At 48.9% G+C, this 12931-nt stretch overlaps 1 protein-coding gene across 2 annotated transcripts in view; it reads left to right on the top strand.

The window, feature by feature from the left end:
• The window catches only part of p3h2 (prolyl 3-hydroxylase 2), a 290038-nt gene that overhangs the window by 252605 nt on the left and 24502 nt on the right, over nt 1-12931 (top strand). Inside the window, exon 12 of one of the 2 annotated variants that reach the window (XM_072473641.1) lies at nt 11576-12919. The exons of the other annotated variant lie outside the window; for it this stretch is intronic. Within the exon in view, the coding sequence (XP_072329742.1) occupies nt 11576-11592 (17 nt within the window). The 3' untranslated portion in view covers nt 11593-12919. Of the gene's footprint in view, nt 1-11575; nt 12920-12931 lie in introns of those variants that run through there. 2 annotated transcript variants of the gene reach the window in all.

Here is a 12931-nt window from a genome sequence, read left to right as displayed (position 1 = left end):
AGGGGGTGCCAGGAGCAACATCAGGCAGACCGAACAATGAGGTGACGACCTGGTGAAGCTACAACACAGGACTACTTGTGTGGCAAACAGCATCAGCAGCAAGTAATAGACAGAGCGAAGCGATCCCAAAACCAATGAGCTGAGGGCGTCACAGTAGCACAGTGGCCCCACACATGTGCTGCCGGGGGTGGGGGTGGGGGGAGGTGGGGGCAGTAGGGGCACAGAAGGCTGCGGGGGGCTATGGCCCACCATGACGGTGGACACGCGGTCGTCCACCCAGCCCGTCCACCGTCGCAGCCAACGGGGCCCGGCCGCCCTGACATGTGCCAGACCCCCCCCCCCCCGCACCACACCGGCAGCCCCCCCCCTGAGGGCAGTGCCAGCGGACGGTGGCCCTAGCAGGGGGGACGGCCGACAGGTGCCAGGGCACCGAGGGGGCGGGGTGGGGCGCGTGCTGGCAACCGGGCCTGCCATGCTGCCCATGGCACCTGGTCGTGGAGGGGGGTATACCAATGCTGAAACCCTGTCTACTCCCACCCCCTACAGATCATACAATGTTCAGCCATCTCCCAGCATTGTTGGCCGCTGTGGTGGGGGCTGCTGCCCTGCGTGAGGCCCAGTGGGAGCTGCAGCACGGGCGCGAGAGTGAGGCGGAGCCAGCAGTACAGCAGCGGGCTGCAGTGGGGCACACGCAAGGCGCCCAGGCCGCAGGGCTGCATGCCCGAGAGGCGCAGGAGGGCACCTCGCGGGAGCCACAGCACGGGGGTGCCGAGGGGGAGGAGGGTGTGCCAGGGCCACGGAGGCGTCCGATGCAACACCGAGTGTACCAGCCCCGCATGTCCTTCGAGGACCTCCCGGACAGGGCGAGCAGGAGGAGACTCCGGCTGAGCCGCGAGACTGTCGGCCACATCTGCCACCTGATGGCACACCTGGCACCACGCAGGACCAGGGGTGGACATGCCCTCCTGGTGGCCGTCAAGGTGACGGTCGCCCTCAACATCTTCGTGACAGAGTCATTCCAGTCGCCGAGTGGGGTCCTGTCCGGCATCTCCCAGCCAACGGTGCACAGGTGCATCGGGGCCATCACCGACACCCTGTACCACATCGCGGACCGGTACATACAGTTCCCTGCGGACCGCGCCCACCAGGATGCCAGCGCAGCGGGGTTCGCCACTGTTGCCCGGATACCCATAGTGCAGGGGGCGATTGATGGAGGGCACATCGCCATGCGGCCCACCTCGGAGGAAAGGACCATGTGCCTAAACAGGAAGGGTACCTACTCAATGAACGTGCAGCTTGTCTGCGACCACAGGATGACGATCCTGCTCGTCTGCGCCAGGTACCCTGGCAATGTGCATGACTCCTTTATACTGTCCCAATCGTTCATCCCTGCCATGTTCGAGGGTCACCCCCCCCCTCCCCCGGCTGCGGGGCTGGTTGCTGGGCGGCAGGGGTTACCCGTTGCGGTCGTGGCTGATGACGCCTATACGGAGGCCACAGACTGGCGTGGAGCAACGCTACAACGATGCCCGTGCAGCGACCAGGGGTGTGGTTGATCGGTGCTTTGGCTGCTCAAGATGTGCTTCAGATGCCTGGACCTCTCTGCAGGGGCCTCCAGTACCCGTCGGAGAGGGTCGGCCGCATCGTCGTGATCTGCTGCGTCCTGCACAACACAGCCCAGCAGAGGGGCGACCTGCTGGAGGAGGAGGACGGTCAGGATGAGGGGACCTCCTCCCCAGATGAGGGGGATGGCGAGGGGGGAGCCGATCCATGGGGGATGGACGGGAACACGAGGCTGCCCGACGCCGCCAGCTGGGCCAGGAGGCACGGGAGGCGCTGGTAGCCGCCCGTTTCGGCGACCACGGTGGGTGGCAGTAGTGATGGGTATGGGCACAGGCAGCGGGTTCGGCACCTCCCCAACGGACGACCACCCTCGCCTCCCCCACCCCCATCACCACAACCACCACAACACCCGCATGCACACCACCCTCCATGACACATCCGCCTGCGGCACACACGGATGGGGTAGGATCGGTGGAGTACGCGGGTCTGCTACAAGGCATAGAGGATGGTGACAGCCCCCTCTGCGATGGACGCCGAGCTGCACATCGTCCGACAATGTCTGACTCATGGCCACATCAAGACCCTCCCCCTGGGTGGACCCTGCTCGCGGCCCAGACTCTGCATCTCACGGCCCTGTCGTATGGCCGGGGCGGCTGGCGTGGGGGTACCGTGAGGGGGTCGCAGGTCACACGCACCGGAGCCCAACCTCTATCGCAGCACCCCTCACACACGCTGCACACAGTCCCCGCCCCACCCCCGTACGCATCGGACAGAGAACAGGGGCAGTTCGCATAGGTGTGGAATGTGTTTAATAACAGACGTCCTGTACATGTGCCCGAGCCCATCTAACTAATCTGTGCCCTGCACCCGTGTCGGCTCACTCATCCGCGTTTGCCTTACGGGCCCTATGACTACGTCTCGGTGTTTCCCCAGACGGTACAGCAGAACTGGAGGTGGACTCCTGTGATTCCTGCCCTGTGACTGGGGTCCCCAACGGCGGCCGCTTCCTGGGGCAGCCCCACCTGGATGGGCCAGGCCGCACCTTGGGCAATTGGGATGGCGTGGTGCCAGCCTGTTCTGCCCGCTGCCCACCAGGGGCAGTAGGGGGGGGCTGAAGTGGCGCGGGGTTCCGGGACACCCCTTCGGGGGGCCTGGGACGGGTCCCAGCACCTCCTCTTCCCCCCCCCCCGGGGTGCCTGGTGGCCCCCGGGGCTCTCCATGGGATGGGGGTGCGGGCGGATCCAGCACCTGGGGCGCTGCCAGTCCTGGAGGCCAGCGCTGATATCGACCAGGGTCTGGACGTTCACGGCCATGGAGCTCAGGGAGTTCGCCATCCCTGTCTGGGTCTGTACAACGCCGTCCATCACCCAGCCAATGGCGCTGATGCTGTCAGCGATGGCCTGCAGAGACTGGGCGTGGCCTACTGGGACTGGGCCATGGTCTGCTGGGACTCGGCCGTGGCCTGCTAGGACTGGGCCGTGGCGTGCTGGGACTGGGCCGTGGCCTGCTGGGGCTGGGCCGTGGCCTGCTGGGGCTGGGCCGAGGCCTGCTGGGATGGGGCCGAGGCCTACTGGGACTGGGCCATGGTCTGCTGGGACTCGGCCGTGGCCTGCTAGGACTGGGCCGTGGCGTGCTGGGACTGGGCCGTGGCCTGCTGGGGCTGGGCCGTGGCCTGCTGGGGCTGGGCCGAGGCCTGCTGGGATGGGGCCGAGGCCTGCTGGGGCTGGGCCATGGCCTGCTAGGACTGGGCCGTGGCGTGCTGGGACTGGGCCGTGGCCTGCTGGGACAGGGCCGTGGCCTGCTGGGGCTGGGCCGTGGCCTGCTGGGGCTGGGCCGAGGCCTGCTGGGATGGGGCCGAGGCCTGCTGGGGCTGGGCCGTGGCCTGCTGGGGCTGGGCCGTGGCCTGCTGGGACTGGGCCATGGCCTGCCGGGGCTGGGCCATGGCCTGCAGAGACTGGGCCATGGCCTGCTGGAACCGGAGCACCTGGGGGAAACTCACGCAGACACCGGGAGAACGTGCAGACTCCGTACAGATAGTCACCTGAGGCCGGAATTGAACCCAGGTCCCTGGAGTTGTGTGCCACCGTACCGCCCTGAATTATTAGCCTTGATAGAAGATCAGCTGACAGAAGACAGAGAAGGTTGGCAGGATGTGACAAGTGGAGTCCCGCAGGGATCTGTGCTGGGGCCTCAACTTTTACAATTCATATCAATGAGTTAAGTGGGGAGAGAGAAGGCATGGGAGATGCATTTGACACAGAGATAGGTGGGAAAGTATCTTGTGAAGTGGACAAAAGGAGTTTGCGGAAGGACATGGACAGGTTGGGCAAACATCTGGCGGATGGAGTATAATGTGGGAAAGTCTGAAGTTGTTGAGTGGCAGGAAGAATAAAAAAGCAGAGTATTATTTAAATGGGGACAGATTGCAGAATTCTGAGGTGCAGAGGGATCTGGGAGTCACAAAGTTAGTAAGCAGGTGCAGCAAGTAATGAAGGAGGTTAACGCAGTGCGATCCTTTGTTATGAGAGGAATTGAACATAAAGGTAAGGATGTTGTGCTTCAGTTATATCGGGTGTTGGTGAGGGCACATCTTGAATACTGTGTGAAGTTCTTGTCTCCTTACTGAGGGATGGATGTAAATACATTGGAGGTGGTTCAGAGGAGGTTTAGCAGACTGGTACCCAGAATCAGTGGGTTGTCTTATGAGGAAAGGCTGGACAGACTAGGCTTGTTTCCATTGGAGCTTAGATGAGTGAGGGGGTGATTTGATTGAACTTCATAAGATCCTGAACGTTTTTGACAAGGTAGGTGTGGAAGGGTGTTTCCTCGTGTGGGTGAGTCCAGACCAGGGGCACAGTTTTAGCACAGAGCTGAGGAGAATTTCTCTCTCTCTGAGGGCTGTGCGATTTTGGAACTCTGCCTCCGAAGGTGGTGGACGGGGTCACTGAATATGTTTAAGGCAGAGGTAGATAGATTCTTGTTAGGCAAAGGGATCAAAGGTTATCGGGGTAGATGGGAATGTGGAATTTGAAAACAAACAGACCCGCCATGATCTTATTGAATGGTGGAGCAGGTTCGAGGGGCCGAGTGGCCTACCCTATTCCTGTTTCATTATTCCTGTCATAAATACCTTCAGCCATTTCGATTCACTCCACATGATATCAAGAAACGGCTGAAGGCACTGGACACTGTAAAGGCTCTGGGCCCTGACAATATTCCGGCAACAGTACTGAAGACTTGTGCTCCAGAACTTGCCTCACCCCGAGGCAAGCTGTTCCAGTACAGCTACAACACTGGCATCTACCCGGCAATGTGGAAAATTGCCCAGGTGTGCCCTGTACACAAGAAACAGGACAAATCCAACACAGCCAATTACCGCCCTATCCATCTATTCCCACATTGTTAATATTCATAATATTCCCACATTGTTAATATTCTAAATATTCTCATTGTTAATATTCTAAATATTCTCACATTGTTAATATTCAAAATATTCTCACATTGTTAATATTCTAAATATTCTCACATTGTTAGTATTCTAAATATTCTCACATTGTTAATATTCCAAATGTTCCCACATTGTTAATATTCATAATATGCTCAGTGTTAATATTCCAAAATATTCCCACATTGTTAATTTCTAAATATTCCCATTGCTTATATTCTAAATATTCCTACATTGTTAATAGAACAAAGACAAGTGCACCACAGGAACAGGCCCTTCGGCCCTCCAAGCCCGTGCCGACCATGCTGCCTGTCTAAACTAAAATCCTCTACACTCCCGGGGTCCATATCCCTCTATTCCCATCCTATTCATGTATTTGTCAAGATGTCCCTTAAACGTCACTATCGTCCCTGCTTCCACCACCTCCTCCGGCAGTGAATTCCAGGCACCCACTACCCTCTGTGTAAAAAAAACTTGCCTCGTACATCTACTCTAAACCTTGCACCTCTCACCTTAAACCTATGCCCCCTAGTAATTGACCTTTCAACCCTGGGAAAAAGCCTCTGACTATTGTCATGCGAGAGTGCCTTTAAGAAATGGATGTTTAAGCAATGTACCTTTAAGGAATGGAGATGATCATATTACTGAAGTGATGTCCCAGAGGGGGGGGAGCTGAGCTCACTTCTGCTTTTGGTTTCAGTTTTGCTGAGAGCAGCTAAAAAAGTGCCTGGCTGGTTTAGCTGAGAGCAGTTTCAAAGTGCTTGGCTGGTTTTGCTGAGAGCAGCTAAAAAAGTGCCTGGCTGGTTTAGCTGTGAGCTGCTTAAAAGGAGAAAGCCAGTTTGAGACAGCAGCTTGTGAAGTTCTGGTTTGCAGTGATCTGCTTGAAGGGAGAAAGCCAGGTTTGAAAAACAGCTTGGGTGTGTCTGTGTGTTTCCAGAGAGCTGCAGGAAGAAAGCAAGGTGCTGGAGCTGAAGTCAACCAAGCTGATATATCTCTGCCATCAAACAGAAAATATCTATATTCTGTGACCTGGTGTGTTGCTGTTTTGAAGGTTTGAAGCCTTTTGGATGTTTGAAGGAACATTTTGAGGCATTATTTAGTGTTGTAATATTTTCAGGGTTATCTTTGAAGTCAGGGGTGTTAAGGGATCCAATGTTTATTTAAAAGGTTAAGTTGAGTTCATAGAATAAACATTGTTTTATGTTAAAAACCATGTGTCCATAATTGTAATTCAGGAGAGTCAGGGTCAGAGTTGAATATGGTAGCCATCACAAAGGAGAAAGTGCTAGAGAAACTAAGAGGTCTAAAAATTGATAAATCTCCGGGCCCAGATGGGCTACATCCTAGAGTTCTAAAGGAGATAGCTGAAGAAATGGAGGCATTAGTTATGATCTTTCAAAAGTCACTGGAGTCAGGGAAAAGTCCCAGAGGATTGGAAAATCGCTGTTGTGACCCCCCTGTTCAAGAAGGGAACAAGGAAAAAGATGGAAAATTATAGGCCAATTAGCCTAACCTCGGTTGTTGGCAAGATTCTAGAATCCATTGTTAAGGATGAGATTTCTAAATTCTTGGAAGTGCAGGGTCAGATTAGGACAAGTCAGCATGGATTTAGTAAGGGGAGGTCGTGCCTGACAAACCTGTTAGAGTTCTTTGAAGAGATAACAAATAGGTTAGACCAAGGAGAGCCAATGGATGTTATCTATCTTGACTTCCAAAAGGCCTTTGATAAGGTGCCTCACGGGAGACTGCTGAGTAAAATAAGGGCCCATGGTATTCGAGGCAAGGTACTAACATGGATTGACGATTGGCTGTCAGGCAGAAGGCAGAGAGTTGGGATAAAAGGTTCTTTTTCGGAATGGCAACCGGTGACGAGTGGTGTCCCGCAGGGTTCAGTGTTGGGGCCACAGCTGTTCTCTTTATATATTAACGATCTAAATGACGGGACTGGGGGCATTCTGGCTAAGTTTGCCGATGAGACAAAGATAGGTGGAGGGGCAGGTAGTATGGAGGAGGTGGGGAGGCTGCAGAAAGATTTAGACAGTTTAGGAGAGTGGTCCAAGAAATGGCTGATGAAATTCAACGTGGGCAAGTGCGAGGTCTTGCACTTTGGAAAAAAGAATAGAGGCATGGACTATTTTCTAAACGGTGACAAAATTCATAATGCTGAAGTGCAAAGGGACTTGGGAGTCCTAGTCCAGGATTCTCTAAAGGTAAACTTGCAGGTTGAGTCCGTAATTAAGAAAGCAAATGCAATGTTGTCATTTATCTCAAGAGGCTTGTAATATAAACGCAGGGATGTACTTCTGAAGCTTTATAAAGCACTAGTTAGGCCCCATTTAGAATACTGTGAGCAATTTTGGGCCCCACAGCTCAGGAAGGACATACTGGCACTGGAGCGGGTCCAGCGGAGATTCACACGGATGATCCCAGGAATGGTAGGCCTAACATACGATGAACGTCTGCGGATCCTGGGATTATATTCATTGGAGTTTAGGAGGTTGAGGGGAGATCTAATAAAAACGTACAAGATAATGAATGGCTTAGATAGGGTGGACGTAGGGAAGTTGTTTCCATTAGCAGGGGAGACTAGGACCCGGGGGCACAGCCTTAGAATAAAAGGGAGTCACTTTAGAACAGAGATGAGGAGAAATTTCTTCAGCCAGAGAGTGGTGGGTCTGTGGAATTCATTGCCACAGAGGGCGGTGGAGGCCGGGATGTTGAGTGTCTTTAAGACAGAAGTTGATAAATTCTTGATTTCTTGAGGAATTAAGGGCTATGGGGAGAGAGCGGGTAAATGGAGTTGGAATCAGCCATGATTGAATGGTGGAGTGGAGTCGATGGGCCGAATGGCCTTACTTCCGCTCCTATGTCTTATGGTCTTATGGTAATGTTACACCTGGGGAACAAGCCGTGCGCTGGAAAAGCAACAATCCATTAAAGGGAGAGGTCGGTTGAACTCCATGATACATTTTGGGGTTCTGAAAACGCCTCGCCCATAACAATTGGGGGCTCGAGGGGGATAAAAGTCTACCTATTGGATTGGCTTTTGTGAACTTTCAAAGACAGTGAAGGATTGTTGCTTTTCCGGTGTGGTATTTTAGTTTAAGTGGGGAGAGTGTTGTGGACAATGGCTCTTTCAGAGGCTCAGAAGATTTTGGGGGTGGAGACTGTCACACGCAGTACCTTACGGACAGAGACGAAAAGCAGACTGTTGGGTCTGGCAAAAACATTGCAGTTAACATTACCTGACAAAATGCGAAAAGATGAGGTAATTATGGCGGTGGTTAAGCATTTAAAGTTGCCTGAGATAGAGTTTGACTCATGGGAAATGGCAAAAATTCAGTTGCAAATTAAACAAATGGAACATGAGAAAGAATTAAAGCGGCTTAAATACGAAAGAGAGAGCGTGGAAAAAGGAAAGAGAACGAGATAGAGAGGAAAAAGAAAAGGAGAGAGAAGAAAGAAACAAAGAAAGATAGAGAGGAAAGGGAAAAAGAGAGAGTTTGAACTTCGGAAAATGGCTCTGAAACATGAAAATCAGTTAAAATTGGCAGACTCAAAGGGACACGTACAGTTGGATGATAGTGATGAGGATAATGAGACAGAGCGTCATAGTCGAAGACGTGGTGGGGATCTATTTAAATATGTCCAAGCATTGCCAAGGTTTGACGAGAAGGAGGTGGAAGCCTTTTTCATTTCATTTGAGAAGGTAGCTAAACAAAGGAAATGGCCACAGGACATGTGGGTGTTACTGATTCAAACAAAGCTGGTAGGTAGGGCTAGTGAAGTGTTTGCATCACTACCGGAGGAGGTATCTGGAACGTATGAGGAGGTGAAGAAATCCATCTTAAGTGCATCTGAGCTAGTGCCTGAAGCTTACAGACAAAGGTTTAGAAATTTATGGAAAGAATTTGGTCAAACATACATGGAGTTTGAAAGGCTCAAACAGAGTAATTTTGATAGGTGGATAAGGGCTTTGAAAATAGACCAAATGTATGAAGCTCTCAGAGCAATTATACTTTTGGAGGAGTTTAAAAATTCAATTCCTGATGTAGTGAGAACTCAGGTGCAAGAACAGAGGGTTAAAACTGCGAGATTAGCAGCGGAAATGGCAGATGATGATGAATTAGTTCATAAATCAAAGATTGGTTTCCGACATCAGTTTCAGCCGGTGAGGGATAGAAACTGGGGACATGAGAAATACTCAAGTGGTAAAGGTAAAGGTGATCTGATAGGAGACAATAAAGCGAGTGTACCTCAGATTAAAAAAGAAATCCAGGAGGGTGGAAAATAAATGAAAAGTTTCAGATGTTTTCACTGAAATAAACTAGGCCATGTAAAGTCACAGTGTTGGTGGTTGAAGAAAAGCACTGGGGTGGCTGATGTGGTAAAACAGGATAAGACAGTGGGGTGTGTTAGAGTGGTAAAGGAAAGCCCAAGGGAAGCGAAGGAGGTGCAAACGATTGTACAGCTTGTTCAAGAAGTAATTGTTAAGAAGGTGCCAGATGTATTTAAATAATTTACTTGTGTGGGTAAAGTTTACTCGTGTATCAGGAGGAGCAGGTAAAGAAGTTACAATTTTAAGAGATACAGAGGCTAGTCAATCTTTAGTGGTAAGAGATGAGGAATTATGTAGTTTGGGAAGAATGTTGCCAGAAAAGGTGGTGATATGTGGAATTCAGGGTGAGAGGAGCAGCGCTCCATTATATAAGGTATGGTTGAAAAGTCCAGTGAAGAGTGGTGAAGTGGTAGTAAGAGTAATAGATAAACTATCTAGTCCAGGAATACAGTTTATCTTGGGTAATGATATAGCTGGATCGCAGGTGGGAGTGATGCCAGTGGAAAATCAGACTACTGAAGTGTTGAAGGACGAATATCCTGGGATTTTTCCGGATTGTGTAGTAACAAGGTCGCAAAGTCACAGGTTAAGACAAGAGGAGAAATCAAAGAGTGAAGATGAAGTTGAAGTGCAATTATCAGAAACGATTTTTGATCAGATGGTTGAAAAAGAACAAGAACAGGTGGAGGATGAGGCAGATATTTTTAGTTCAGGAAAATTGGCGGAGTTACAACAGAAAGATGTAGAAATAAAACGGATGTATCAGAAAGCATACACGGAAGAGGAATCTGAGAGTATACCAGAGTATTATTACCGTAAAAATTAAGTCTTGATGAGAAAATGGAGACTTGTACATATGCAAGCGGATGAAAAGTGGGCAGAAGTTCATCAAGTAGTATTGCCGGTAGGGTATAGAAAGGAGGTGTTGCGAGTTGCACATGAGGTACCAGTGGGAGGTCATTTGGGAATAAGGAAAACTCAAGCTAAAATCCAGAAACATTTTTATTGGCCTGGACTACATAAAGATGTAGTTAAATTTTGTCAATCATGTCACACATGTCAAGTGATAGGGAAACCTCAAGCAGTGATAAAACCAGCGCCCTTAATACACATTCCAGCATTTGAGGAACCTTTTACGAGGGTCATAATTGATTGTGTAGGACCGCTTCCTAAAACAAAAAATGGGAATCAATATCTTTTGACTATAATGGATGTGTCTACTAGATTTCCAGAGGCTATTCCAGTACGTAATATTACAGCTAAAAGGATTGTGGAGGAGTTACTTAAATTCTTTACCAGATATGGACTACCCACAGAAATTCAATCGGATCAAGGATCAAATTTTACTTCAAAGTTATTCAAAGAAGTTATGGATAGCTTAGGAATAAAACAATTTACATCAACTGCGTACCATCCAGAATAGCAGGGAGCATTGGAAAGGTGGCATCAGACATTAAAGACAATGTTGAGGGCGTATTGTCAAGATTATCCAGAGGATTGGGATAAAGGAATTCCATTCGTATTGTTTGCAATTAGGGATGCACCTAATGATTTTTGGTCATGAGGTAAGAGGACCACTTAAATTGATTAAGGAAAAATTGGTGAGTGAGAAATCAGAAATTACATTATTGGATTATGTGTCAAATTTTAGGGAACGATTAAATAGAGCAGGTGAATTGGCTAGACAACATTTGAAAGTTGCACAATGTGATGAAACGGGTAGCGGACAAGAAATCCAAAGTTCGTAGTTTTGCCAGTGGAGATAAAGTTTTAGTGTTGCTACCAGTGGTAGGTGAGCCTTTAAAAGCAAGGTTTTGTGGACCGTATCAGATTGAAAGGTGAATTATGTGGTAAAAACACCAGATAGAAGGAAGACTCACCGAGTGTGTCATGTGAATATGTTTAAAAGGTACTTTGAAAGGGAAGGAGAGAAAAAGGAGGTTTTAATGATTCTAACTCAAAGTGACAAACCAAATCCAGATGACTGTGAATTTGACATACCTCAAATTAAATTTGAAAATGAGGATGTTCTTAAAAATTGGGATGAATTGTTAAGTTACCTTCCAGAGGAAAAACAAACTGACCTGAAAGAGTTATTGATGTCACATGGGCAAGTTTGTGGAGATAAATTGGGAAGTACTAAAATGGCTATACATGATGTAGATGTGGGAAATGCTGTTCCAATCAAACAACATCCATATAGACTTAATCCTTTAAAATTGGCACAGGTTACCCGAGAGATTGAGAGTATGCTTAAAAATGGCATAATTGAAGTGGGTTGCAGCCAATGGAGCTCACCCATAGTGATGGTGCCTAAACCAGACGGTACCCAACGGTTGTGTGTGGACTACAGAAAGGTGAATGCAGTTACAAGAATGGACTCTTATCCTGTCCCACCATTGAAGGATTGCATGGAGAAAGTGGGACAATCTGCTTTTATTTCCAACTTCCAGATATGGAAAGAACATTTTAAACATCGTATGGAGTTCTTCGATCGACTTCAGGAGGCAGGTTTGGTGATGAACCTAGCCGAAAGTGAATTTGGAGAAGCCGAATCACTTTCATTGCGGAGTTTCCGATACTCTCAAGACAAAGGGAAATAATGCGATTTCTTAGCATGAATGGATTTGATCGAACCTTTGCGCAAAAGATGTGTAGTGTGGTTGCTCCACTGATGGACTTGCTAAAGAAACGTCAAAAATTTCAATGGACAGCGGACTTTCAACAGGCATTTGACTGCCTGAAAGCTGTGATCACCAATGCTCCTGTATTGGAGAATTGCAAGGGAGTCTGTGGTCAGATTGAACTAAAGTATCTGATTCTAAAGAGAAATGCCGAGGAGTAGAGGAATGGATGGATCGTGCAGAGACTTTGTTCAAAGAGACTGTCAATCGAGAAGGATTTCGGTTGGAGGAAGAAGAACAAAGAAAAATACCTGTTTGAGTGTGTTGTTTTCTTTAAATTAAAATGTATATTTACTGTGTACATTTCTTAGTGGATTGAGCAAAAGTGAAAAATGAAATCATCTTGAAGTTGATGGTTTATTTTTTTTTCTTGGGGGAGGTGTCATGCAAGAGTGCCTTCAAGAAATGGATGTTTAAGCAATGTACCTTTAAGGAATGGAGATGATCATATTACTGAAGTGATGTCCCAGAGGGGGGGAGCTGAGCTCACTTCTGCTTTTGGTTTCAGTTTTGCTGAGAGCAGCTAAAAAAGTGCCTGGCTGTTTTTGCTGTGAGCTGCTTGAAGGGAGAAAGCCAGGTTTGAGAAAGCAGCTTGGGTGTGTCTGTGTGTTTCCAGAGAGCTGCAGGAAGAAAGCAAGGTGCTGGAGCTGAAGTCAACCAAGCTGACATATCTCTGCCATAAAACAGAAAATTTATATTAACTGTGACCTGGGGTGTTACTGTTTTGAAGGTTTGAAGCCTTTTGGATGTTTGAAGGAACATTTTGAGGGATTATTTAGTGTTGTATTACGTTCGGGGTTATCTTTGAAGTCAGGGGTGTTAAGAGATCCAATATTTATTTGATAGGTCAATTTGAATTCATGGAATAAACATTGTTATGTTTTAAAACCCACGAGTCCA

Source organism: Scyliorhinus torazame, chromosome 14, assembly GCF_047496885.1.
Source record: "Scyliorhinus torazame isolate Kashiwa2021f chromosome 14, sScyTor2.1, whole genome shotgun sequence".
NCBI lineage: Eukaryota > Metazoa > Chordata > Chondrichthyes > Carcharhiniformes > Scyliorhinidae > Scyliorhinus > Scyliorhinus torazame.
The sequence above is the reverse complement of the archived record's forward strand: the minus strand, read 5'-3'. Positions and strand labels throughout refer to the sequence as shown.